At 42.5% G+C, this 27,759-nt stretch overlaps 1 protein-coding gene across 1 annotated transcript in view; it reads left to right on the top strand.

Moving 5' to 3' along the window:
• The window catches only part of wdr90 (WD repeat domain 90), a gene marked incomplete at its 5' end in the record, with an annotated part of 41,666 nt that extends 13,943 nt beyond the window's left edge, over window positions 1-27,723 (top strand). The window contains 28 exons of the mRNA XM_080020781.1: window positions 532-693; window positions 788-918; window positions 2,110-2,226; window positions 2,814-3,049; window positions 6,197-6,333; window positions 6,541-6,671; window positions 7,086-7,216; window positions 9,578-9,739; window positions 10,472-10,600; window positions 10,719-10,852; window positions 10,962-11,002; window positions 11,099-11,230; window positions 13,155-13,328; window positions 14,472-14,554; window positions 14,694-14,796; window positions 17,317-17,438; window positions 18,950-19,106; window positions 19,251-19,441; window positions 21,074-21,242; window positions 21,427-21,550; window positions 22,212-22,383; window positions 22,797-22,919; window positions 23,773-23,947; window positions 24,034-24,164; window positions 24,266-24,409; window positions 24,701-24,817; window positions 25,046-25,130; window positions 26,839-27,723. Of these exons, the coding sequence (XP_079876907.1) occupies window positions 532-693; window positions 788-918; window positions 2,110-2,226; window positions 2,814-3,049; window positions 6,197-6,333; window positions 6,541-6,671; window positions 7,086-7,216; window positions 9,578-9,739; window positions 10,472-10,600; window positions 10,719-10,852; window positions 10,962-11,002; window positions 11,099-11,230; window positions 13,155-13,328; window positions 14,472-14,554; window positions 14,694-14,796; window positions 17,317-17,438; window positions 18,950-19,106; window positions 19,251-19,441; window positions 21,074-21,242; window positions 21,427-21,550; window positions 22,212-22,383; window positions 22,797-22,919; window positions 23,773-23,947; window positions 24,034-24,164; window positions 24,266-24,409; window positions 24,701-24,817; window positions 25,046-25,130; window positions 26,839-26,996 (3,871 nt within the window). The 3' untranslated portion in view covers window positions 26,997-27,723. The remainder of the gene's footprint in view (window positions 1-531; window positions 694-787; window positions 919-2,109; window positions 2,227-2,813; window positions 3,050-6,196; window positions 6,334-6,540; window positions 6,672-7,085; window positions 7,217-9,577; window positions 9,740-10,471; window positions 10,601-10,718; window positions 10,853-10,961; window positions 11,003-11,098; window positions 11,231-13,154; window positions 13,329-14,471; window positions 14,555-14,693; window positions 14,797-17,316; window positions 17,439-18,949; window positions 19,107-19,250; window positions 19,442-21,073; window positions 21,243-21,426; window positions 21,551-22,211; window positions 22,384-22,796; window positions 22,920-23,772; window positions 23,948-24,033; window positions 24,165-24,265; window positions 24,410-24,700; window positions 24,818-25,045; window positions 25,131-26,838) is intronic.
• Window positions 27,724-27,759: the final 36 nt, after the last annotated feature.

The following is a 27,759-nucleotide window of genomic DNA, read 5'->3' as shown; positions in this document are numbered from 1 at the left end:
TTCCATTCAGTTGGTATGGAATTTATTTGGTTTGAGGCCAGTTTTTGCCCAAATGTTTCACATATTTTCAAAGCTATTATAGGCTTGCACTATGATATGAGGATGAAATAAAATGCATCAAAAAATATGAAATTGTTATTCGCTCACAGTTAACAATTAGCTCATTAAATCGCTTATCAAAAAAATGTAAAAATATATATATATTTTATTGTCTCATTTTAATGTTACTGTGTTTCTAACCATGCAGTTTACAGTCTTTGTGTCCTATAAACCTATAGCCATTTTATTATTAAGATACTTTTAGACACAATTTGTTTCTTGTTCTTTTTTTGCTCATTTAACTCAAAAGCTGATATTAAAGCAACAATTAGTCATATATAGAAAACCAAAAGGGCACATAGTATCTTGGGAAAGGCAGAATAAACAAAATAATAATACTTGAGAAAATATCACAGCAACTTATTTTCTATAGCTCATGGATTCGTGCTTCGTGGAAGGTCACCACCGCATCTCTTTCATCCATGTGCTCAGGATGGTGTCGTGTGGTCGCGACAACATCCGGCTGTGGCGTGTGCGATGTGGGTATCTGCGCTCCTGTCCGGTGAACCTGGAGGAGTACCACTCGCTTGACTTCACCGACGTTGTCTTCGATGGCGGGCAGCCAGACGACCGGGACCTCCAAGATCGAACACTGTGAGTCGGCTCACCCACCAAGGCCTTTCGCATTAGAGCATTAAGAACAAAGTCACAGACGGGAGGGATGTTAGTTTTCCCGTGTCTCCCTCAGCTACGCCAGCAGTCGCAGCGGCCACATCGTGGAGATCGACTACAGCAGGGTGACCGTGAAGAACGTCCGTCGGCTACTGCCGTCCCAGACACCCCACGGCCAACGCAGAGAGAAGTGTACATTCAACACAGGTGGGAGGGGGAGGGAGAAAAAGAGATTCAAACAGAATGCACTGGACTGTGTTTCTGCTATCAAGGCTCCCAGATAGCAGTGATTTCCTCTTTGCTGAGCACACTCTATCGCCATTGAGAACACTTCATTAGACTTTATTTACTATTCGCTAAGTGAGTCTTCGCTGATCTTTGTCAGAAACACATGCCGTCTCATGGCATGTTTAATTATATTTTTTATCATTCATATTATAATCTCTATAATCTCCTGTATGTTCTTATTGATTGATGTCGGGGTGTCCTGCGCCATGCACACTCGGCTACGGGGGGCTACTTGTGGCCAGGTGGGGCATCTAACCTGTTGCAGTATGGTGGTTCTGGCCTTTGCATGGGGCATTGGTAGGAATGGGGGACCTGCCGGCTCGGTAGTTCTGGCGCGGTGTTGGTCTGTTGGCATGGGACCTGGCTCCGTGGTCTGTGCCTGGGGCCTGCAGCCCGGATTCTGCGCTTGCGGTTGATCTTATGCCTGCATGTGGGGGTGGGTTCTATGTGTGTGCTTCAGGGGTGCAGGGTCTCCTTGTGCACTCTGTGGCTGGTTTATGCTCCTTGTGGCCAATCGTGGGTGTTGCTCCGCGGGCTCCCTGCTTCTCTGGGGGCTGGGGGGTCTTCTGTGACTACATTGCATTGCATTGCGGGCATGGAGTGTCTAATACAGCTGCAGGACATGGGTAGCGTCAGGGCCTTTTCCCCTGCTTGGAGGCACTACAATATAATTCCGACCTCTGATTGAGTCCTGTGCGTTCTATATTTATATATATTTTGTATATACTAATATTTTCATATTGTCTCATTATCCCCCTCTTGGAGAAGTTATGATGGTTAGTTGTTTGTAGACCAAAACATGGTTGATCGTTTTCCAAAGAGGGGGATTGGTGGCGGGCTTGTATAACAAAAAAGCTGTGATCTTGTCATCCTACAGGTTGTTCACAGGACAGAGTTATTGCAGCAGTTCTTGATGATGAAATAATTAATAAAGAGCTGCATTGCAGGTTGAGAAGTTGAACTCCACATGCAGATTAACTCTGTCCTAGATGCAATGGCATACCAATACTGTGTTGTATGCCAACTAGGCTGACAGCACATGTTGAGAGAAAAAAAAAAAAAAAAGAGTACTATAACCCAGCCTAATTTTGTTTTTTTTCTGTGTCTCAGAGCCAGGCATTGCTATCAACAGCATCAGCGTGTCGTTTTCCTTCTGCGCCACAGGCTCTGAAGATGGCTTTCTGCGGCTGTGGCCCCTGGACTTCTCCTCTGTCTTCCTGGAGGCTGGTATGAACAGCACGGCCTCTTTAATGGGATTGCAATTAATGAGACGTGATTGTTTTGCTAGTGTGCTTATTATCTTTGTATTGTAGGTTTCCAAACTACAAAACCAGATCAGACAAGCTTTCTATTTGGTCCTTTTTAAGAAATGCAGTCTATTAGTTTGCTAACAGCTGATGCTGTTTTTCTTTGCCTGAACTGATTTGCCTAAATCAATTTTATGCAAAAAATGTCTTTCATCTCATTTATTGAGGGTCAGTGGGAATTATAATTATAATACCTTAATTTACATTATGTAGATACATATTATTTAATATACCATAACTTAATGCAAGAATCATTCTCACCTAGTGATTTAAAGGGAACATTCTGAACAACGTCACCAAGGACATGGACTATCATCATGTTGATAAACAAAGTGGCTTTGGCATATTTTACTCAGTGAATAAAATATTTTTTCCAGACCCATTATGATAAACAGAGGGAAAACAACAGAGAACAAAAAAATGTGTTTAATTTTATTTGACCATAAACACAGCACAGGCACAGCTCTGCTCAGGGCTTCAACTCAAATCCACTGTTCTCCTCCCCAGAGCACGAGGGTCCCGTTAGCCTGGTGTCCATTTCTGACGACGGCCTCCTTGTTCTGGCCTCCACCCCCAGCGGTAACCTTGGTTACCTGGATGTGCGCAGCCGTGGCTACAGCACACTGATGAGGTCGCACACGGACAGCGTGCTGGCCTTCAGCGCGGACGGCGTACGGAGGCATCTCGCCACCTCCTCCAGCGATGGCACTGTTCGCATCTGGAACATGGATTCGCTGCAACAGGTTCTACAATACCACACACACAGATCAAATCACTATGATCGCAATCTTGTTTTAGGAGGCCTATTCTTACTCATTACTGCCACCTGTGGCCTGGAAATTGCACAATGCCTCTTTCAGAGCCCTTCCACATGTGAAAATATGCAGCAACTGTGCTGCTTTCAAATATATATATTATATTTAAAAAAAATTTTTTCGATTCAACTAATTGTCATTGCACAAGTACAAGTACTGACGCAACAAAATGCATTTCACTGTATTTAACCATCCTAGTAGCTGATGTATCTAGGAGTAGTGGGCTGCCATATAGCGGCGCCCGGGGGGCAGTTAGGGGGTTATGTTTCTTGTTCAAGGACACATCAGAACTCTACCAGGATGAGGGGGGATCGAACCGGCAATCTTCCGAGTACTAGATGACCTGCTCGACCTCCTGAGCCTCTGCCCCCTTGAGTCTATTATACTGTATATATTGCTATTTCTGAAAGCCAGGGCACCAGACTGCGACCCTTTTATATATCGTTTTTACACTGAAATTAGCAGGTGTACTGTGGAAGAAATTCTTCTGCAATGATCGGTGAGGTTAATCTGCCCACTACAAGAAAACAAAACTGAGAAGATTCAAGATATTTATTCTGCAGAATAAAGAGAAAGGTTCAGTACTGCTCCAAAGCAGTGTTCTGACCAGTCTGATGTTATTTCTGACAAAGAGGGCTTTATACAAAAACAGAGGATGTGGCTTGGGTCAGAAGTCATTTAAAGTCTGTGCCCCATAACTGTCTCCCTGGATGCCACCCTCAGACAATGAATTCACAGGAACTTGTACACTTGACCTTGCAGATGCGGATTACAATCCCTTACATTTCTCTTTACATAAACTCAGGGGGGCTAATGGGAAGATAGAGACAATGTTTCAAAACCCCCCCTTCTACACGTAGAGGCCTTTGCCCTCATTCAAAATAGTTGATCGTATGCATTTTTCTCTCACAGTACCAAGGTTTTTTATACCCGGGTAAACCTGCTAAAAATAGGCCATTGACCCCCTTTCATTGCTAGTAGAAATGTTTTTTTCCGCTGACACCTTTCCAATAGCAAGGAGGATTTTTTTTTTTTTTTCTGCTGTGTCATGTTACCAACACATTGTAAAAGGTGCGTGTCATGGTTCCAGTGTGATGGGGGGGAAAAAACAGTGGAGTAGACAGCAACTTAAACAAACAACGACATAAAACTGTAAAACTTGGAGGAAAAACAAACAGCTCCACATCCCAGTGAGACTCGGTTCCCCTCGTTCCTACAAAAGAAAGAGGCGTTCAAAAGAATCAGATTGTTTGTGAACAACCCAACACTACAGTAGAAGCAGCATGGTGTATCCACCCATGCACCGGCAGCGGCTGATGCGCGCACCAGTCCTTCGGCGGCGGGGAGCGGAGACGCTCCTCGGGTATGGAGATGCTGGAGTGGCTCGGAGCCTGGCACGGAGCGTGTGGGTTCTCTGCTTGGTCCCCATGCAGGAAAAAAGTCATTATCATTATGATTTTGATTTTGGATTCTAAATTGGATATGAAATGATCGAATTGTACGCGGATATTTCTTGACTATTTATGCGCCAACTTCCAGAATTTCAATGCGCGTACCATCGCACGGGCCAAAAGTGATGGCCCCTTTACCGCTAATGACAAATGCCGGATGTTAACGGGTGTTACCGGGTTTTTGGCGCAATGGCAAAGAGGTATTGGTCGCATTTTGCCACCATTTTTGGAGACAGCGTGACTAAATGTTATAACTAGGAGCACCAGCATAACTTTTTTTTTTTTTCAAAATCATCATCCTATATCATGTGAAACACTACCAGTGAGCGAGAACTTGTGCGTGTGGGAGTTAAGCTGTTATTGGCCAAAAATTACGTTTGAATATTCCTTCTGAAAAAACACATGTTTGAATATATTCTAATATCTATAACACTTTTAAAATGTTATAATCTGACCAACTTTCAGGCTGTTATTGCACGTTAGGCTTGGGTGATCGTACAATATTTCAGTTGTCCAATCGTGGCCCCCAGCCGCCTCCGCCCCCTCCTCCTCCCCTCCTTACTCCGGGATAATTACACAATTTGGTCCTTTTATTTTGCTTCTCTGCTCTTTATACTTTGTGAGATTTTAGAAAGCAGCCCCAAAAAATGGAAAAGGAAATAAAAAGCCTAAAAATTGTTGTAATTGAACCTCCATGCACCCCACCGGTGAGACCTTTTGCTCTGTCCCGGACTGCGGTGCACTGTGTGCTGCTGGCAGAGCCCAGAACATCTGTAGAGTCTGGATGGAGCCTCTTCAATAACATTGCATCTGTTTGTTTGTTTGTTTGTTTTTTTCTAACCTTTTTTATTTTATTCAATAAGCATAATGCTTATTCACTTGCGTGCACAAATAGGATGTATGTGGACATATCCACGCAACATTTTGATAAAAATAAAAAAAATACAATATAGCTAAAACATTGCATTTTTATATTTTAATGTTAATTTTCAGATTCAAACGTCTTAATTTTTTTTTTTTTTTTTTTTACAATTTAGAAAAGCATTCGAATGTTTAATCGTTTGACTGTGTTTGTGTGTGTGTGTGTGAGAGAGTGTTAATGTGTTTGTTAATGACAGTAATGTATTGACCACATACCTTATGTTTACATTTGTTAATTTATTATTTGGTGTCTATGTTTAAAAAAAGCACTATTTAACTGAATTATTTTTTTTTGTTAAAGCACAACTTCACTCTCTGACTTTTTCCTTTGAAATAGAAGAGCACATTGTTATTTCTGTAAATTGTCTATTTATTACCAAAGAATTTATCAGTAATACAGTTAAGATTGAAAAAATATGAATGTGTTGCATTACATGTCGATTTCAGTGGTGCTCCTAAATTTTGTGCTGGTGCTCCTAAAATTTTCAGTAGGGAGGACCAGTGCTTCTAGTGGAAAAAGTTAGTTTGGAGCCCTGGAAGCCCTTATATGTGTGAATAAAAGTACATACTTTTTTGAGGTAAAATGTGCGGAAATTGTTACCAATATGGAACGTGCGGGATCTTTACCTGTCTTGTCATTTAGGCGTGTAGAACTGAATCTTCATCGTTTCTTTTGTTTTGTTTTTTCCCCCTCTGGTTACAGCTTTACGACTTTGTTTCGGATGACAGCCCCAGCTCGGTGGCCTTCCACCCCAACCTGCAGGTCTTCTCCTGCGGCTTTGGCTCGGGCCTCGTCAGGGTCTTTGATGTCAACACCGCCAAACTACTCGCAGAACACAGGTACGTACGAAGAAAGGCACGAAGAAATCACTGGTGTGTGTGCGGTGGAATCTCTATCCATTAAAGTTCCCCTTCTAAGTGTTGTCCTCCCTCTCTATCTGGTGGCGTTCGACATCGACATGTGGTAGTTAAGAGAGCTGCTTAAATTCAAAGCATTCATTCATATATATATATTTTTTTCCATCTCTCGCTGTCTCTGGTTTCCAGGGAACACAAAGGCAAAGTGGTCGGCTTGGTTTTCTCTCCAGATGGGGAGTTCATGTACAGCGCCGGGTCCATGGGCTCTCTAGCGCTTTACAACACCTCTGAAGAGGACTACTCTGTGATTCGCGTGTTGGGTACGTATTTGTACGTGTTTGTACACTGTTATTTTAAGTCCATTGACCACAAGTAGCGAGTTCAATTGCCGTAAAATAATACCATCATGAACCTTAGATCGACCCTATGAATGAATCCATGCCGACTTCTGAGGAAGACTGTAAGATAGTTAATGTTTCTGAAAATATTCAGAACCATAAGGACCAACAGTACTGAACAAGGAAATATTAAAATCCTCATTTACTGTGACGGGTGCAATGCACCAATTATTGTCCATTGATGTTTGTTTTTTTACATTAATTTAACATGAATGCCTTGTTAGTATTCAGATTACCAAGCTATTAAAAATATATATTTTGAAGACATTTAAGAAAGCTGTAATTTAATATCTGTTGTTAGTTAAAGTAAAAAAAGAAAATGCCGTGGTTTTCTAGGCAACGCCGTCGCCTGGGGTACCGAGCGCGCCCCAGACGCTCTCACGGTGAGCACTGACAGCCGCTGCCTGGCTTTCATCGGTCCCTCGGAATACATAGTCACCGTCGCTGATGCAAGGTCTCTGGACGAGGTAAGTAGCCTGAATAACGTGACTGTTGGGTTTTCAGCCCTTCCGTGAATTGTATTAGCTATCTCAAAATGGCAACTTACATTAGGACATGGCCATGGTGAATACTCAACCCTGATTGGCTGGAATATGTCCATTTGTTAGGCTCACTGACTCAGACCAGAGGTGAACCCAAAAGAACGACACAGGGGAGCGGGTGAAAGTTCACAAAGCAGGGGTTTATTCAACCAAACAGGCCAGGGACAAAAAAAACAGGATATCCGTCAGTGAGGGCAAACAAGTCCAGGAAGGAACAGGCAGGGAATCAAAATCTGTGAGACAGGCAGAGGGTCAAAAACGGTAACGGGGAGTGCTAGTGTAGTAAATATTGACAGACTGCGGAAACAAGCCTGAGAACAGTGATGAGAGGAGATGCTTGACACTGAGACACTGGGGTATTGTACACAGCCCACAGTACAGACTGGTCAGAGAGCTGGTCGTAACTCTCGTTAAACAGGTAGGTCTTTAAGTGAAGAGTACCTGTTTATAATTATGACTATATAATCCATTTGGAGGCTCCCTCCATGATCTATGATGTTAATAAAAGTAGCCGAGGCGATTCTCAAATTCACATGAACTGCATATACACGGCGTTCCAAATTATTATGCAAATGATATTTTTCTCTGATTTTCCTAAATAGTCGATCCAAATGACAGTCAGTATAATTTTCAAGGCATCAACCGTTAGGGTATAATTCAAATGTGATTGAACAAACCTCCCAATGATAACAGTATTTTTTTCAAAAATAAAAAACTCAAAATGCAGAGTTTCCAAACATTTTATAGGTTGTAAAGAACTGAAAATGGTCATTTGTTGAATTTGCAGCATTAGGAGGTCATATTTACTGAAATCAAAAGCTATTTCAATCAAAAACGTCTTAACAGGCCAAGTTACATGTTAACATAGGACCCTTCTTTGATATCACCTTCACAATTCTTGCATCCATTGAACTTGTGAGTTTTTGGAGAATTTCTTCTTGAATTTCTTTGCAGGATGTCAGAATAGCCTCCCAGAGCTGCTGTTTTGATGCCAACTGCCTCCCACCCTCATAGATCTTTTGCTTGAGGATGCTCCAAAGGTTCTCAACAGGGTTGAGGTCAGGGGAGGATGGGGGCCACACCATGAGTTTCTCTCCTTTTATGCCCATAGCAGCCAATGACACAGAGGTATTCTTTGCAGCATGAGATGGTGCATTGTCATGCATGAAGATGATTTGGCACGGTTCTTCTTTTTGTACCATGGAAGAAAGTGGTCAGTCAGAAACTCTATGTACTTTGCCGAGGTCGTTTTCACACCTTCAGGGACCCTAAAGGGGCCTACCAGCTCTCTCCCCATGATTCCGGCCCAAAACATGACAACGCCACCTCCTTGCTGACGTCGCAGCCTTGTTGGGACATGGTGGCCATCCACCAACCATCCGCTACTCCATCCATCTGGACCATCCAGGGTTGCACGGCACTCATCATTCAACAAGACAGTTTGAAAATGAGTCTTCATGTATTTCTGGGCCCACTGCAACTGTTTCTGCTTGTGAGCATTGATTAGTGGTGGCCCAATAGTAGGTTTATGCACAACTGCAAGCCTCTGGAGGATCCTACGCCTTGAGGTTCGCAGGACTCCAGAGGCACCAGCAGCTTCAAATACCTGTTTGCTGCTTTGTAATGGCATTTTAGCAGCTGCTCTCTTAATCCCATGAATTTGTCTGGCAGAAACCTTCCTCGTTATGCCTTCATCTGTGCTCTGAATCAGCCACAAATCTCTTCACAGTACGATGATCACGCTTAAGTTTTCATGAAATATCTAATGTTTTCATACCTTGTCCAAGGCATTGCACTATTTGACGCTTTTCAGCAGCAGAGAGATTCTTTTTCTTTCCCATATTGCTGGGCCTGTGGCCTGCTCAATAATGTGGAACATCCTTCTTAAGTAGTTTTCCTTTAATTGGGCTCACCTGGCAAAGTATTTATTACAGGTGTCTGAGATTGATTTCAGTGATCCAAAGAGCCCTGAGACACAATACCATCCATGAGTTTAATTGAAAAACAAAAAATTAAATGTTTAGGACACTTAAATCCAATTTGCTTCATAATTTGGAACGCAATGTAGTTTAAATATAGTTTCCTAATATGCAATGTGAAATATCTACACTTGTTACTGTGTGCAATAGCGGGGCAATGTAAAAGCATTATCCCTTACATCATGAAGAGAGTCCATTCTGCTACAGTTACCACGATTCACTATCAACTCCCGTCCAAATGATGGACACAAGACAATGCCAGCTCGTGATTTTGAGAACTCTGTTCCTGTGTCGGCTCTTTCCCCAGCTGCTGCATGTGGATGTGAGCATCCTGGACGTGGAGAGCAGCAGTCTGGATGCCGCCCTGAAGGTCTGCTTCTCCCCAGCGCCCGATGGACATCTGCTGGTGGCCACGTCCGCCAACAAGATCCTGTGGGTCAGCGTCAAGACCGGCCGACTGCACAGAGAGGTGACTCCTTTCAAAAGCTGCCTTCAGCACCAACTGGGAAAACTTTTCTCTTATCAAGATGCAAGATTCCAAGTGAACCACACTGAGGTTCTGGTTTTGGCTGTAGGAGGAGCTGAAAAGAAAATGTTGACGCTGCATGATCATTTTGATGTTCTCTGTCAAAAGATTTTTAATGAGGTTTTGTGAAAGAATGTTCATGGCTGACTCTGCCATTCATCACGGACCAAGTGCTCTGCAATGTTAACAAAATCAAATATTCCATTTTTTTTTTTTGACAATAATTGCATGCAATGCTATGCTTTTGTAAAACACAATATATATTTCATAAACAATCATGAGCAATGTGGATATTATGACCAACCAGATAGATGCGTTGATTGGGAGAGCTAGAACAGTCTATGAAGTTCATAAAATTTCCTTACTTGACTGCAATTCAGGCTTAGAGACGACATTTCACTATATCACAGTATTATGATCCCAGACAATATCTACTCTCACGTCCCAATATTGATATCATAACAATATATCAGTCCTAGCTCCTATTTTTTTGTCAAAGAATTAAAAATACTCAGACTGTACCTGGAATTAAAACACTACAGCTAAAACACCATTTGAATGCATATCGACCACTGTCTACACATTTATTTTATTAACATTTTTCCCTTTTATGAAAAGCTACGCTAATAAATGTTATTCTGAGGGTTTTTGAGAGTGTATCTGTCTTCCCGACAGGTATCCAAGTTGCACAAACAGCAGTGTGCTTCTCTGGCAGTCAGCGAGGACAGCAGATACCTGCTGACAGCCGGACACAACATAATCAAGGTGTGGGATTACAACATGCTGCTGGATGTCAACTCTCAGGTACTGAATAAACGGAGGAAGTTCAGACTTGCACGTCAATGAATTTGAATTGGAATAAACCACCTGTTGATAGGCTGCTGCGGTTCAGTCCCTGAACGGTGTGCTCTGTCTGTGCTAGATGTTCATCGGACACAGCCAGCCCATCCACCAACTGAGCTTTTCTCCGGACCAGCAGGGAGTGATATCTGTGGGCGACGCCATATTTTTCTGGGGCTTCCTGGCCGACCCCACGGACTCGCTGAACAGCAGCCGGTACTTACCAACTATCACACATTTGAATCTGTTTTGTCAATGTGTAAATACTGGTTTGTGTTGTTTGTAAACCGCTGTATGCTTTACTCTTTTGTGTCTCTGCCGATAGCTCACCATCTCACATGAGCTCTGTATCGCCTCCCAAATCAGGTAAAGACACTTTGAAAATGACCTTATTTGTATGAGAATTGATGTAGTTTCACCTACCAGTTAACCTTCTCCTTTCTTCATGCTCATGCCCTGTAGCACTAACGGCTCAACGGCGACACAAAGAGGATGGAATGCTGTTGACCAATGGGATGCCTCGGCAGGCTGCGCCCCTCCCCTCCTCACTGCCGCTGCATTGGGACAGCGCAGCCAGCCAAGTTGATCAGGAGGGTAAGGTCTTTACATATTAAGACATACACCCTTTCCTGCTGCTGCTCTGCTGTGGAGCAGATCGCCCCTGAAAAAATCTCGGCCATGTTCTCACAGTCCGGTGGCAAATACTTCACGGCCCTGCACAGTCCACAAGTTGGTGGTTAGTGGTCTCCACTAGAGGACGTTCAATCGGTGATGGTCGGGTTTATTTCCCACTTTCATCGCCACATCTGTGGAGTTACTGGACATTCTGGTCAAAGGCACACGCTCCCTTGTACACAGTGAAACAAGGAGCATGAAATGCGTTGGTGCGTCTCCACCGACGCTGACTTCTGGGAATATTTCTCTCTGCGTTCACTGTGCAAAAAACTGGATGAACTTGTATTGAACTCTATTGTTGTTGTTTCGGCTCTCCCCACTCTGAGCCAAATTTAATGAAAATCGGTTCAGAGCTGGGCAAGCCGCAGTAGACACCCCCCAGCGCATGCTGCATTTGTTTATCGCTGGATTTTGACCGCCCCAATATGGCGACCATGACAACCTTACCCACAAAAATACGGGCAGAATCCCAAACCTGATTGTGATTTTGAAGTTTGATATCAAACGCTCATTTCGATCGATTTTCGATTTAGAATCGGAATCGTGACGCCCCTTACTCCTACTTCACAACATTACTACTGGAGCTGAGTCCTATCCAATATCGCTATCGGGTGCCGATACTGATGTAATTCACTCATAGATATCGGACTGACGGCACCGATCTACATGCCGATCCAAATTCCATAGCTTGCACTGGACCATGAACCCGCCGTTATTTTTTTGCTAATTTAATGGTCTGCCTCCTCGAGAATTCAACTTGGCAAATAATTAACCTGTAAAGCTTAATGTGCGGATAGGAACTGTAAGTTGTAGTTTAGCAAACAGTCACTGATTAAATCAGCTATTGAGCTGTGTTGGTCCTCAAAATAAGACGTCATGATTCCGACATAGATAATATGTGCGGCCATAGAGCTACTGCAAGTTGTAGTTCTATTTTTGCAGCGCCAAACTGAAACAAATCACCTGATGAGGATTAAAAACTATACAGATACTTCCTTCGGCTTGCCGGTTGCATCTGGTCAGTCAACAAATACAAGTAAAAGTAGGCGCTGCGGTTTTTCTGGATAAAAAGCACAATTTTTTTCATTTCTCAACTGATATCAGTGAGTTGTTTTTAAATTCAAGGGTTTATGATCTACGTAGACTAGAAAAACTTGTTTTTTCATACTCCATTATGGCGGTGACGTTAACGTACGGTCCAAAGGTCCAGGTCCAAATTCAGTTCTTAATATTTTTATTATTTGCAAATATTCACTTTGAAAATCTACACCTCTTTGTATGTGAAGGTAATGTGAAATATGTGAAGCCTACTTCACATGTAGTTCAAATAAATTGCTGGAATACATTTAAATTGAATGGATTTTTGTTTATTATTTGCTCTTTTAATAAAAAGTACTGTGTGGTTTACTTTACCCTCATGTAACCTTACACATAATACCAACAACAATACAATACAACAATGATAATAATAATAAAATAAGAAAAAAAGAGCACTGTATCAGAATCGGTATCGACTACAATTGACTTGTTTCTAAAAGTGCAATTAAAAAAAATAAAAAATAAAGCCAATTTAAGCATACTGTATTGATTAAATAGCACTAGTTACTCTCTACTTCTGGGGCTAGCAGCATTAAAGCTTTAGATGGACAAATTGGCTTAAAATAAGCCCATATATCTTGCAGTAGAATGCAGTATTTTTTTCTATAAATGTAATTGTTTATTTTTTGGTATTTAAAAGTTGAGATAACCATGACCAAACCTGAAAAAGCTGGAGTAGAGGAGAGTCATATCTTGCTCTATTTTTCTCTCTCTACCATCTCTCCCTTTTCTTCACCCTATACAGCTTTGGGCTCTCTATCTCCCTGTGACGACCCCGAGGAGCCCTCGAACGTCAGACTCCCAGACGCCGTTTCGCGACCCTCCTCCGTGCACGCTCCTTCCCGCTCCTTCCTCAGAATCACAGAAATGGCCGACGGCTCTCCTCTAAATTCCGCTCGCAACAGCATCATGGAAAACGGTAGACGGCAAAATTGTTGAACTCAAAATTAACATTGCCTTTGGAAATTGGTACAAGTGTATGCCATTTACTCATTGCAGTTTGTAGCTATAAGCCGCCTGTCAAACAGGGAATTTTGTTAAAAGTGATAAAGGTAACTGTGGCATTAAAGGTGCAGGTGCAATTTATGGAATGGACTTGGCAGAAATGGAATATAATATTCTTAATTATGTTTTAATTAGTGTATAATCCCATCAAAATAAGAATTGTTGTGATTTTGTTAGCTCAGTATGAGCCGTTTTTATCTACAAAGGGCGCCGGTATGCTTCACGGAGGCTGCCATGTGGCATCGCCATGTTTCTTCTACACAAACCAAACACTGGCTCAAGAGAGGGCCTTTCGCGTTTTTCATAAGTTTTGCGGCCACCGTCTCTTCCACGGAGGCCGCCATGTTGGGGGCGGAGGGTATTCAGTTGTTTGCGATCTGCAATCTCACCGTTAGATGCCATTGAATTCTACACACTGCCCCTTTAAGTAGATCCTTAAAGACTATACACTGGCTTTACTAACAGATGGCATGTGTATTTATGGTTGCACAACATTGGCAAACCCTGGGCCTCACGAAATATGCAAACGATCCGATTTAATCACTGAGTTTACTTATGAACTTTTCCACAAACGTAGTGGCCATTGAAATCATGCAGGAAGACATTGCGCTGGCATGGCCTTTCCTTAGAATGTATAAAATGCCGGCAGCATTTGTTGACCTGATAAGCTACTGTTTGTAATCCTGTACTGGTCCACTTTGACTGAATTGTGCCACAAATTGCAGTGAGACATTTATTGTAAACTTGATTTGTACTTATTGCGTTGTGTTTTCCCATAAATTTAATTATGATCAAACATGTTAATTGTGAACATTGTGCTTCAAAGTATAGTATTTTATTCTAATTAGAATACAGTTATTGTATTAATTTAGGCCATTTTTCAATTGTCTAGATAGAACAATATTCTCATACCTCTTCCTCAAACTGGTTTCAGTGCTGTCTCGATTCGATTTGAAGGAATTAATAGATACTTTCTCTTGATGAATCATTAAAAAAAAAAAGTTTTTGATCAACTCAATCAATCAATTTATTTTTGTTATTTTCCCGGCTCATGTAGTTGAGGGGAAAGGCAAGGAGCGGATCCGTCCGGACTGTTATAGGCACTTTACTCCACGTTACAAGACGTCCCACCAGGAACAGGTACGGCGCACAATCTTGTATACAACCGATATTAAAGTAGATTGATGAAGGTGGTCTGTCAGGTTGGCAGGTATTGCCTTGTGTTCATTTGAGACAAATTTACTTTTTCAGAAAAAAATGTTTTTTGATTTTCTGCTAGACTGTCGTGGCCCCCCAACCAGCAGAGGAGGGCTTGAGCCTAAAAGCAGTAATTGGCTACAACGGCAACGGCCGTGGAAATATGGCGTGGAGCCCAGACACGGGTAAATACTTACTGCTACATGCGGATGTTTTGTCCATCTGGATATAGAGATATGGATTTGGATCCAAATTACCTATTGGTGCTATTTCACATAGGCTCCACCCTCTAGCTTCCCCTGCGCGCATGCGTGCCTTGCTGAAAATTGTAATGTACCCATCAGCCTATCAGCTGTGACCTGCCCCTATAAAAGGACCGTGCTCCTGCTGTTCTGCTCCCCATTTTTTTCAGGGACGATTCACTGAAGAGCGAAGATTGCAAAGGACCTGAATTTTATCTGAAGATAAGCGATGCTAGCGTCCCACCACAAAAGCCCTTTTCGAGATCACTGCCTCGTTCACTTTTTCTTTAATGACGGCGTCCCACTGGAGGACGTTCTTGTTCTGTTTGGAGCAGGGCAGCCATTATTGGAATAACCTACGAGCATCAGCGGGTACCGTTCGGTTACTCCCAAGCACCGCGCACCTTTTCAAAGGTGGAGAGTGGCGTGGAGACAACACTGAAACCAGTTCGAAGAAGAGGTATGAGAATATTGTTCTATCTAGACAATATTCTTGTGCTGTCTCACTCCCCAGAGTTAGCAAGAGCACACACCAAGTCCCTGGTGATGCACCTCTCCCACCTTGGCTTCGCTATCAACCGGGAGAAGAGCAGTCTGTTTCCCAGACAGTAGGTGGAATACCTGGGAATTTATCTGGACTCACTATACATGTAACCCACACTGACGTGACCCACACTTCAGAACGCTATGGTAGTAACGAACACTCCCGCCCTCTACAGGTGGTGATGGCAGTAACTCACGCGTCTGTAAGAACTTATGACAGCGGCACCTACATATAGCAGGGATCTGCTTCACATGTGCCCCATCCAGAGATGGTTCGTTAGTTTAAAAGTGGGTTCTGTGCACCACAGAAGATGTTTGGTCCAAGCTGTGATCTGCGCTGACCTGTACCATTAGGGGGGGACCCCCGGCTCCTGGCCCGCAGTCCATCCCTGGGAACAGGAAGTCCAATTAGTTGCAGTAATGAGCTCAACCCTGTGGTGACGTCACGTGATCGCGGTACTGCAGTTATCGTCACAGCCCAAGTTGCACGAGTTGTACTTAAGAAATAGATTGTATAGCCTATTTTTATTTTACCATGCAACAAACTTTTTAAAAATGTTTTTTATTTATTTATAAAAATAAAAAAAATGCTATACTACTGATAGTATTTATCAGTCAAAATGCTTATTGGCAGTTAACTGTTAAATGGTTGATTATTAACATCCCTACTTCTAACACTCATTTTCCTATCTCCAGTGGCTATTGGACATGGATTTATCCCCTTCCACTGTTAAGACGTATACGCCTGCTATTTCTGCTTGTCATGAGGGTTTTGCGTAAAAAAAAAACGGCATTTAGCCATCCTTTGATTAAACACTTAATCAAAGACGTATCCGACCCCTGTCATGCTCTTTCAGCCCAAAATGGGACCTCTTCATTGGTTCTGAGTTGTCTCACAGGGTGAGCGCTTTTAACCGATTCACTCCATCCCTTTAAAGGAACTGTCTGTCAAAACGGCGCTCTTGCTTGCACTGACATCTGAAAAACGGATGCTGGCTGCCCTGTCTGTGCACCCCAGCTGCCTTTTCATGAATGTCGATCTGAGTAAAGCTACACTAAAACCTAAACCGGCTTTCATACCAAAGAACATCAGGAGCTCTTATCATTCAAGGGCTATCACGCTTAACTCTTTCTGCCCGCCGCCACACGATAACGATGAAGATAAACGTCTCCATTGCTTAGGTCCTATGCGTGCTCTTGATGCACATGTCCCGCGCACAGTCGCATTGAGGACACAACTTAGCTGTTTTTTTCTCACAGCAGAGCCATTATGGAAAACCTCTGTCGAAACAATGGCTTTCTCATTGGTTATGTGACGGCATCTTACAAGCCTACATGGAAATGGGTCAAGTTTTGCCACCTGCTATCAGGGCTCACTCGGCTTGTGGAGTGGCGGTGTCCACTGCCCTGTTTGGAGGCGGTCAGTGGAAGACATTTGCATGGCAGTGTCATGGGCATCCCCATGCCCCTTTGCCATTTTTTATCTGCTGTATGTATTTTGTAGACTCTGACTGACTGGCTTCACTTCATGCCAATAAGGATGAAGCTAGAGGGCGAAGCCTATGTGAAATAGAAGGATAGTTTACTCTAACTCAAGTTCTATGATCATAAGCGAAGCCCTCTAGCTTTTCCTGCCCTGCTGTGTTCCTAGGGTGGCTGAAGATCCCTGGGGGGCAGAACAGCGGGCGCACGGCCCTTTAATAGGGGTAGGTCACAGCTGATAGGCTGATTGGAACATAAAAACCTTCAGCAAGGAGCACATACGCATTGGGGGAAGCCAATAGGGACAAAGCTAGAGGGCTTCGCCTATGATCATAGAACTTGATCATAGAACAGGCGATAGCAACAAAGAATGCTATTATTCTTCTTGTCAAAGATTCATAGCATTTGTGAAATCCTATCCCATCCAATATGTTGCAGGATTATTTGCCTACACCTGTGGCTGTGTGCTAGTGTTGGAGAATCTTCATACAGGAGACCAGAGACACCTGCTGGGCCATTCTGAGGAGATCTCCTCTCTGGCTGCCTCACACGACGGTCAGGTATGGAGCTGTCACCATTACTACATAATCGCCAGATCACAATTATTTGAGCTGATCGCAGTAATTTTGTCTAAATTGGTCTAATTGGGTTGAACAACAGTCTACCTTAGTTTTTATGATGTCCAATGTCAATAAATGGCTCTTTTGCAATTGGTAGACATGTGTTATTACACAGTCATAAGCTGATACTGTAATAGTGGCATAAGACAAAAAAGCGACACAATGAAATTAAGCACATAATCTGCATTTTAAGAGTTCATGAAGATCAAGACCATGTTCCTACGTGGGAAGTTCTAAATAAAGAGAACAAAATTGTTATTTAGTGCTATGTTGTAGTTCTTGGTACATTTTGTTTAACTATTAATTTTGTCTTTTTCCAACAAACCTATCAATGACAGTCACACCTTGTGTCTAGGGATGCGTCGATCCGATACTTGGTATCTGATCGGTATCGGTCCAATACTGACTAACCCTAACCCTAACCCAAAATCACTGGATTGGATACCGGTGGGAAAAAAAGTATAATCTGAACAATTAGCCCCAACGTACTCCATGTGCCCAATGTAAATGCTTAACGAAACTTTGAGCGAAATGGCCAGCGCGCCACCTCCATGGAACACGGGAAAGCAGTGGAGATGTAAACACTGTTCACCTGGTGAACCTGGTTTTAGGTAAAGAGGCTTTACATAAAAAGTAATTAAAAAAATATGAAATACAAAACAAATAATGAAAAATTAGTGTTTTAATTGATGCATTCAGAAGAATACATCCTTTTGGGTACTAGAAATTACACTGTTTGCTTATATTAATGATTATGCCTATAATAAACAACATACATGTATATTAATACATATTATTGATATTTGTGACAAAGATACAGAATTTAAATGTTCATTAAATTTAATTTTAATTCTATGTTGAACTTGTTTAACTGATTGACAGGCCAATGTCTTGGCCCGAAAATGCATTGAGTGTTTAGAACAGCAGAATTGTGTGATTAGAACAGCAGCATTGGGTGTTTAGCGCAGCAATCGAAGTGGCAGATTTCACACCTCCTGTGTCCCGTCCAAGACACATGAGTTTCAAGTTCCAGAAGAGCAGAAACTTATTGAGAAGATAGGTACTCTGACTTTGCATAACTGAGTCATGTTGTGGGCTACGTATTTCTTCCTTGAGGGGAGTAGAGTATTTGTTTCATAAGCATGATGTTTTTTAGATGGCTAGGTTAAACAAAGTGCATCCAGACAAATGTATTATTAACAGCTTAGTTGTTTGAGTGAGGGAAAAAGGATCGGTATCAGAATGGTATCGTATCGGCAGACACTTTAAGTTGTAGTATCCAACATGAAAAACTGGTATCGAGTCATCAATACTTGCTTCCCAGGGGTGGTAGCTTTTTACCCCCAAATGTGTGCAGAGATGTTATGACCTTCTGGAGACAATATCACAGCAGCGATGTAGGGGTTGTGAATTTCCTAGCCGTGACCCCATCTTTGTTCTGCCCAACACAGACCATTGTATCCGGGTCTGCCAGCTGCATGAGCTCCAAGGGCCTCATCTGCATATGGAACGTCCAGGTTGGAGTTTGTCAAAATACCGTCTCTTACCACAAGGGGGCGGTTCAGAGCCTGGCATTCTCCAGGGATGACCTCTTCTTCCTGTCTATTGGTCAGTAAAGTGTCTTTGAACAACTACTTTCGAACTATAGTATACTAGTATGTTGGTACTATACTATAATACCATGGTCAGTCCACATTCATGAACAATCCCAACTGCTGCCATTGTAACCTCTGTGTTTTCATGCCTCCACAGGAGACTTCTCTGACCCTGAGGTGGCACTGTGGAGCAGCCGGACCTTCCGGCTGCTGTCCACTGTGAGAGTCAAGGGGCCTGTTCACGATGCAGCCTTCAGCCCGATGGCCGCCGGCCAGCTGGCCTTCGTAGGCAGCCATGGCGTCTTCTTCTGCCTCATCAACACCCATGGCCTGGACGTGGACCTCAAGGTAAGCAGCCGGATACACCGTGTCACGTGAGGCCAGGGTTTAGGAACTTATTTTGCTATCATTAACTATTGTAAAAAATGAGTTTGGAATATTGTGCTGAGACCACTTTATCCAGTACGGCAACTCCCGTCAGAGAGCAGATGCAGACACAGGGAATACTTCTTGTTTTTTATATAAAGTTGAATGATTCAATTAATGAATTAAAAGTTGAATGAAATAATTATTAAAGTGCTATAAAGACATAAACGGCTAATAGAATAGCTTAACTATCATTTCCATACACACATGTAAATACAGTACAATGGCCGACCCAATGGGGCGGTAGCTCAGAAAACACACCTTAGTCACGGCCACTATATACTGTACAACATAATGCGGACTACTGACCACCTTTTTCCCACATAAACAACGGTAAATGTACATTCCATATTAATCACTTACTTTCTTCACTAATGTATTCTCAGTACGTGGGTGATAAGCAGCCGCGCCGCAACCAGTTCCAACTCAACCCTGCATTCCCCTAATCGGCGCTAGGACCCCACAGCGCTACCTGGCCTGTCCAAATTGCCTGACTAAAAACAGTATCTCACCCAATATGACGCAAGTCACGGGGAATTTACAACATAAACCATAATGGATTTTAGTATTCACAGTGCAACAGGACTGTGGCCGTCTTAAATTGCATACAAATAATGGGGGGTGGGTATTGAAACCATGTCCTTCAAAACAGTACTTTTTCCAGAACTCTGTCCCTACTTTAATTACAAAAAAAATACATATTTTTGTTACGATAGTGTAATGCATTCACTTGAGAAAAATAAATTAGCCTGTTTTTTCCGAATTAACGAGATGTTTTTATGAAAAATACAATTCTGCTTTCTTTTTCAGTATTAACAAGATAAGTTTTCATGAAAAAAATATTTTCTGAATGGGCTTTCCAGCTGAACAACTGCAAAGTCCCAAGGTGCCTGCGCAAAGTCGACAAACTAATAACAATATCGCCTGTATTACTTAAAGGCACGACAATCTCCCTGGGTTTCAAACCCAAACCAAAATAAAACTAGATTCAACTAAACAGGCGAGACTTGAAATGGAGCCTATATTGCTAATAGTTTGTGAAAACAATGTCAGTGATATTCAAACGCCAGCATGCGTTCCTTGTTTTAATTTACGTTTCATGTACAGTGTTTTTTTTTTCCCTTTGCCATTTAATCAGAACACAAACTGCTTCATTTTAGTTCAGCGAAGAATTGTCATTAGAGTCTTGGCCAAATTCTATTTGAAGGACATATTTTACAATTCCAATTCCAACATGCAACCTATAACTTAAAAATGCTTGTTAACTGTCAGCTATCAGCTATATGTTCATATACTTTCATACAGTTTCCATTCAATTTGAATAATTTGAAATAAAATCCTCTTTACATATGAGGGTGTTGTTTAGAGAAAGTTAACAGCTGAATATTATGGCCACAGGGCAAAAAAACAACAAATGCACAGTTAGTTTGCATATGAACCCTCTCAATCTCAAAACTTATGGTGTGGACAAAGTAAACAAAAACATCACAGGGAATTTAACTGATTTCAGTTTGCATTAACACATCAGCTTTGACCCCCAGTGTCCTGCTGTAGTCCCACAGGGTTAGCGTACCAGAGGCCCTGGGTGCTGCAGAGCTCACGTCTCTGTGCTACAGCGCTAATTCCGTCCTGTTCACCGGCACCAACCGTGGACACATCTGCGCTTGGAACACCATCACGCAGCGCTGCATTATCACCTTGGAGGCGGACGAGGGAGAGATCGGTATAGACCAGTCTGTACTGTAGACAGGCATTCCATGAAATTATATATTTTTAAGCCACAATCTGGGGAAAATGTCCTCATGTTATTCCCAGTGTGTCTTTCTGCTTTTTGTGGACCTGCGGATGTTGCTGTTTTGTTCTGCGGTATGTGTAAAAAATGGAAATTCTGCACTTCCTCTGTGCAGGAGTAATGCTGTGCCGCAGGAACCGTCTTCTGACCGGCAGCAACACCCGTCGGCTCAGACTGTGGGAGACGACTGCTGTGGAGGCCGTGGCGTCCGGGGGAGAGGCCGCCAACACAACACACAGGTCAGCAGCTCCCACTCTGATGTACAGTACCCAGGTTTGGGTTTTTCTTTATTTTTACTATTTTCTACATTGTAAAAATAATAGTGAAGACATCAAAACGATGAAATGACACATATGGAATTATGTAGTAACCAAAAAAGTGTTACTCTTCAAAGTAGCCGTTGCTTTTGCCTTGATAACAGCTTTGCACAGTCTTGGCGGTCTTTCAAACAGCTCCAATAATTTCTCCATGTCTATTCAATTGAAAAAAGGCTTTATTGGCATGGGAAACATAAGCTCACATTGCTAAAGGAAATGGGAAACAAAAACAGAAAAATATAACAGAAAAATGTAAATGATACAGTCAAAATTCTATGTATATGGTATATCACTATCTTTATATCAATATATATCAATATATCAATCTGTAGATATCTCCCGATTTACCTCTGTCTATTTATATCTGTCTTTCTCTATCGCTCTCCATTCTGTGACTCAATTTAGAAATTCTGTACTGTTGATGTGGCTTTATAACTTGAAAAATTCAATGGCCGCTGAGTATAGCACACCAAAAAGAAGCAAAAGTCCTCCACCTCTCTGTCAGACGCCTGGCGTCGCAAACGCCTACCGTACAGTTCAGGCCCGGTGAGTGCATCATCAGTCGCTTGTGTTTATCCTCCAGCAGGGCCCGTGTGCTGTTGGAGCAGGAGATGACACTGGACGGGACAATCGTCAGCGCAGCCTTTGACGACCTCATGGACGTGGGGATAGTGGGCACCACGGCGGGGACCCTGTGGTACATCAACTGGGTGGACAACAGCAGCATCCGCCTCATCAGCGGACACAAGACCAAGGTACGTTTCCTCGAACTAAGTGATGAAGCAGTAGTCTCTTGCCCTCTTCAGACATGGGAGCCACGTCAAAGACAGGGCGGAAACTTTTTGTCGATATCACCGTGAAGAAGCCTATCAGAATTCTAATTTAGTCCAGTTTCAAACAATTTGTTCCTATTTCTAGAGTTTTATGTCTATGGGAAAACATGGAACGCACCAATTAGTCCCTTTTCTGTATGATAGTATGTCTTGTTGACCAAGAATCCACAGTTGTAAACCGCCTACTTTTGACATTTTGACATTGACGGTCAATTGCAACACAACAGACCATCTTCCGAGGCGTCACAAAGCGACAACCATTTCTGATATGTCAATTTCATCAAAACTGGTGTCGAATGGAATTTGAACTTTTGAACTCCTCCTCTACCGCGCAGGTGAATGATGTGGCGTTCAGCCGAGATGAGAGCCACTTCGCCACCTGCGCGGAGGACGGCAGCGTCAGGGTGTGGTCGGCTCCCAGCAACGAACTGGTGGTGCAGTTCCAGGTGCTCAACCAGGTGAGGAGGAACAACACTGTATTAATTGCACATTATGTCATTGTCATCCGAAAAAAGATTTGGAAGGCATAGCGGAGTTTAAATCGATTTGCAAGGCTCTTCAAGACTTAATGTTTTGAAATTCAGTTTGACAAATATTATTATCATCGGTCTACTTTTTATTAATACGGTCTTTATTTGAATGTAAATATTTTGTTTAATTTTATCTATCCATATATTTCTGCCTCGTTTGTTCTGTATCATAGTCAACGTTTCTGATGTTCTAAAACCCTAAGCCTACCGCTGAACTTCTTGCCTTTGTACTTACCTACCACAGTCCCCTTGTCTAGATGAGCCCAGGTCACTTCATGCTCACCTGTCATATTTACTTGTAGAGAGAAGTTATTCCGGGTCCTCATCACCTCATAAACAGTCCATAGAAGCAATCCAGTTCATAGCCACACAACCTTTTTCCTAAACTGCCTCTCTTAAATTTTGTTTAAAATTTGTCTTCAAAAGCATTATATGTTACTCTCTGATACCTGCAGACATCCTGAATTTAACAACACAACTGTTATACCACATTTGAAACATTTTGTAATACAGATTCACAGATTCACACCAAGAATCTAAATTTTGCAATACGGCCAATTTTTAGTGTTGCTTTTTGAAGGTTAGAAATGAAAAAAAACCATTAAAGACATTTTTGAAAATCATCTCGATATTGTAGGATTTTTTTTTTCTGGAATGCTTAACTTGAATGAATGAGAAAGATTATCTTCTTTCTCAATAGAAACTGACTCAGAAAAGTAAGATCATACTGTATGTGCGGTGGGATAAGATGGGATTGAATGAACATTTCCCTGGCGCTCAGGGCTGCGGCTGCGTGTGCTGGAGCCCTGCGCTCGACTCCGCCCCAGGCAGTGCTCGCGTGGCGGCGGGCTACAGCGACGGAACGCTCCGGATCTTCCGCCTCGCCACGTCGGAGATGGAGATGAAGCTGCAACCGCACGCTGTGCAGGTCACCGCTGTGCAGTACTCCACCACCGGTGAGGGGAAAAAGACAACAATCCCGAAACCGGAATACATCGGGCCACGGAATCAGTTAAACCTCAGATATTTCCATCCCGTACAGGGCACGTGATCATTTCGGCGGGAAAGAACGGCCTCTTGGCGGTCAGCAGCCCAGAGGACGGTGCGACCCTCCGCATTTTTAAGGACCACAAAGGCGCGGCCATCACCACCGTCCAGTGTGTGACTAAGCAAGTCGGTGCAGTACAGAATATCACGTTTTTTTGGAGGTTTTTTTATATTGCCGTGCCTGTGTGGATGTTTTTATTTGTTTGTTTGTTTTTCCTGCCCTCCAGTACAAGGAGTTTGGGCTATCCGGAAACGACATGTGGCTGGCGGCGAGCTCGGACAGACGTGTCAGCGTGTGGGCTGCTGACTGGCTGAAGGGCAGATGTGAACTGCTGGATTGGCTGACATTTCCTGCTCCCACCTACAATGGGGTAACGCTTTTTTGTGTTGGCAGTCTCATTGAACAACTTTTAAAATTATATTCTCAACATGAATTATAGAAATGGTGTTTTGTTCTCTTTCCGTATGTACAGTATTTGTACACAATAAATCCAAATGGATGCTTGACTATCTAATATGTGTTGCTAGTTACATTTGTGGACAAATGAATCCCTATGTCGGTCCTGAAACGGACTCCCTCAGGATTAAAACGACTGATCCTGAGACTCAGTGTTTCAAAATGACGCTCCAGTCCTAAACGTCTGTCTGCTGCCTGTCAGGAGGGAGAGAGGCCGCCTCCCAGTCTGGCTGCCTTCTGCCCCACGGACCCCGGCTTGGTGGCCTACACCGGCTACGCTGTCGCGAAAGAGCTGACCTTCTACAGCCTGGCTAGAAAACAGGTACTGCACAACCTCCCCGTCGTTTAAAGCCTTGTTTAAATACCCACCATGAGTACTGGTTGGTGTCTAATGGTCTCTCAGCGGCGTCTAAAGATCGAGCCTTGTTTGTGTTTTTATAATGCGTTCTTAAAATCTCGATTCATTTGGATAATTAAATGATGGTACAGTGTAACTGAAGACAACATTTTGGGGTTTTTTTGTGTCTGGGTGTGCTTGTCGTTGCTGCAGGTGGTAAAAAAGATTTCACTGCCCCACTGGATCGCCTGCTTCAGCCTCTCCTCCAAGGCTCATCTCATAGCTGTGGGATCCAGAGGTACGTTATAGTTGGGACCCTATCAAATTCACGGTAAATTTTGCTCAATTTCTCATCACATGCAGTGGCGTTTCATCCGGTCCCCGGTATTTTACGTTTCCGTCAGTGCCAAAAATAACATCCATCAGTGCCAAAAATAATGATAATAAATCCAAGACTCATTGAGGCGAGCTTAACGTACTTAACTGCACTATTCAATATAAAAATAATTAATATACATTTGCCAAAAAAATGCAAGTTTCGGGCGTGGACAAGACCTTATATCTAGGGAAATTATAACTGTTGCATATGCATGACGTTTGTTGTCATCACTGTAGTTTTTCTAAGGACTTTCTGCTGAAAACACAAACCGTACAGCCGACACAACCGACACAGCCGACACAACTCCACTTGGCACGGTAACGCCAAGTGGAGTCTTTTTTTTTGGTCAATTACGCGGGAGGAGGCAGATGTCATGGTCTGTGATGCAATTTTCACAGCAGTAAATTTGGTAGGGCCCTACTTATTAGGGGTGTCACGATTCCGATTCAAAATCAAAATGAGTGTTCGATTTCAAACTTACAATCAGGTTTGCGGTTCTCCCCGTATTTTTATGGGCAATTTTGTCAAACATTGTCACCATATTGTGGCGGTCAAGATCCGCAGGTAAACAAATGCAGTGTGCGCTTGAATGTGTCGGCTGCGACTGGCCCGGCTCAGAACTGACTTTCATGAAGTTTGGCTCGGAGTTTGGAGAGCTGCAGCTCCCACCCGGCACTGGGGCTGCAGGAACGAAAGTCAAATAGAATTTGAATACTACAAAACAAATAACAATAAAGTTCAATATAAGTTCATCCAGTTTGCTGCACAGTGAACGCTTACTCATTAGAGAGAAATATTCCCAGTAACGGTGTGCAAAGTCTGCATTGGCGGAGATGCACGAGCTCACCGGCACGTTTCCGTCTCCTCCGGTGTTTCACTGTGTGTACAAGGGAGAGTGCGCCTTTGACCAGAATTTCCAGTAATTTTACAGATATGGTGAAGAAAGTGGGAAATAAACCCACCGAGGGAATGTGATCTATGATCTACTCCGCAACGCAGCAGGAAACTGAGTAAATTATATACATCTTGAGTTTTTATTTGCTTTGGAGAAAAGATCCCTCTGATCAGAGCTGTGGAGCTGCAGGTAGTAATTTGCCTTTTACTACCATCAATCCCCATCAGGCAAAAATACCATCTTTTTCTGCGCTTATTTTGATGAGTAACTTAAGTAATATTCTAAAGTATAGTTTTGCTTAATCTAACTGTTAACTGTTTAGTTGTGTTGTTTAAATATTGTCACATGTTTGTAATTATTTATACTTTTTAATATTCAAATAAAGTTACTTATTGAGAAACAAGTGTTTTTATTTACAAATCAAGACTTGATCGTCTAACAATGGCAGAGCGTCAGTGCTGAAAAAAATGTCAAAATCGAAGCAACTCATGACCTTAAAATCCAAAGTCAAATCAAATCGGGGATTTGGAGAATCGTGACTCCCCTACTACTTACAGTGCAGCGACATTCAACATGTGGGCAGAGCCCCCCCCTAGCGGTCTGCAAGGGTACTACAGATCATTTCAAAACAAACGTTATTGTATTTTTGATGAAACGTAAACAGCAACAATTTAGTAGCAGCATTAAGGAATGAACAAAAGTAAGACAACAAGTTGTTTGATTGCCGGTCAGGTCGAGTGTTGAAGCTGATCGAGTCCGATAGCGGAGGGTTCCAGGACTACGTCCACCATAGCGACTCGCTGCACACCTGTCGCTTCTCCCCTTCTGGAAGGTTCCTCTTCACCGTGGCCTACAACGAGATCTACCTGTGGGAGGTGAAGGGTCTCTAAGATTTCATCCAATTGTGAACAAGTCAACGTATTGGATCAATGGAACTGTCTTAATACCCCTTCCACCAAGTGCCTGGACTCACTTGTTGTTGTTTTATAATTTTACTATCCTGTTGCTTTTCGTTTGTTCTGAGATGATGTTTTAGTCTATTATGTATTGTTGTTTTTTATGAAACTGTTTTGACTCAGGACGAAGAATCTGTACTTTCTGTGCATTTTCATGTAGATTTTTATTGTTTTCTGACTTTTTGACAATTCATATGATAAATTATATTGCCATGGAATGTTTTGCGGTACTGAAGTTGTTTCATTTTTTATATGTTGCTAAAATTACAACAGTACACTTAACTAGTCAGGAGGTGAATTATTCTCTTGATGGAAAGTGTGTATGTGTATCTTTCATCACAGCTGGGATACATGTCACTGAGAAGACTGAAATGAACACACATCATTCCACTTTGATAATACGTGTATTTTACTTCAAACTGAAGACTTCTACGTTTCACAACTTAGTGTGAAGCTTGGATTGAACTGACTGTTTTTAAAGTAGGTTTTTCCATACCCATGTCATAATTTCCTATTTTATTACTTCACTACATTTCTGCTGTTAAGACTCAATCGGCCTTCGCAGAGGTCCTGTCTTCAAGCGGGATGCATTGCACAAGATAAAATAAGAAATAGATCGAACTTTATTATAGATAGAACGTTATTGATCCTGGAGGGGATCCAGGGTACAGCAACTTGGCAAGTGTCATTATTGTGT

Source organism: Zeus faber (genome assembly GCF_960531495.2).
Source record: "Zeus faber genome assembly, chromosome: 20".
NCBI classification, from domain to species: Eukaryota; Metazoa; Chordata; class Actinopteri; order Zeiformes; family Zeidae; genus Zeus; species Zeus faber.
This window is presented reverse-complemented; position numbering and strand designations above follow the sequence as displayed.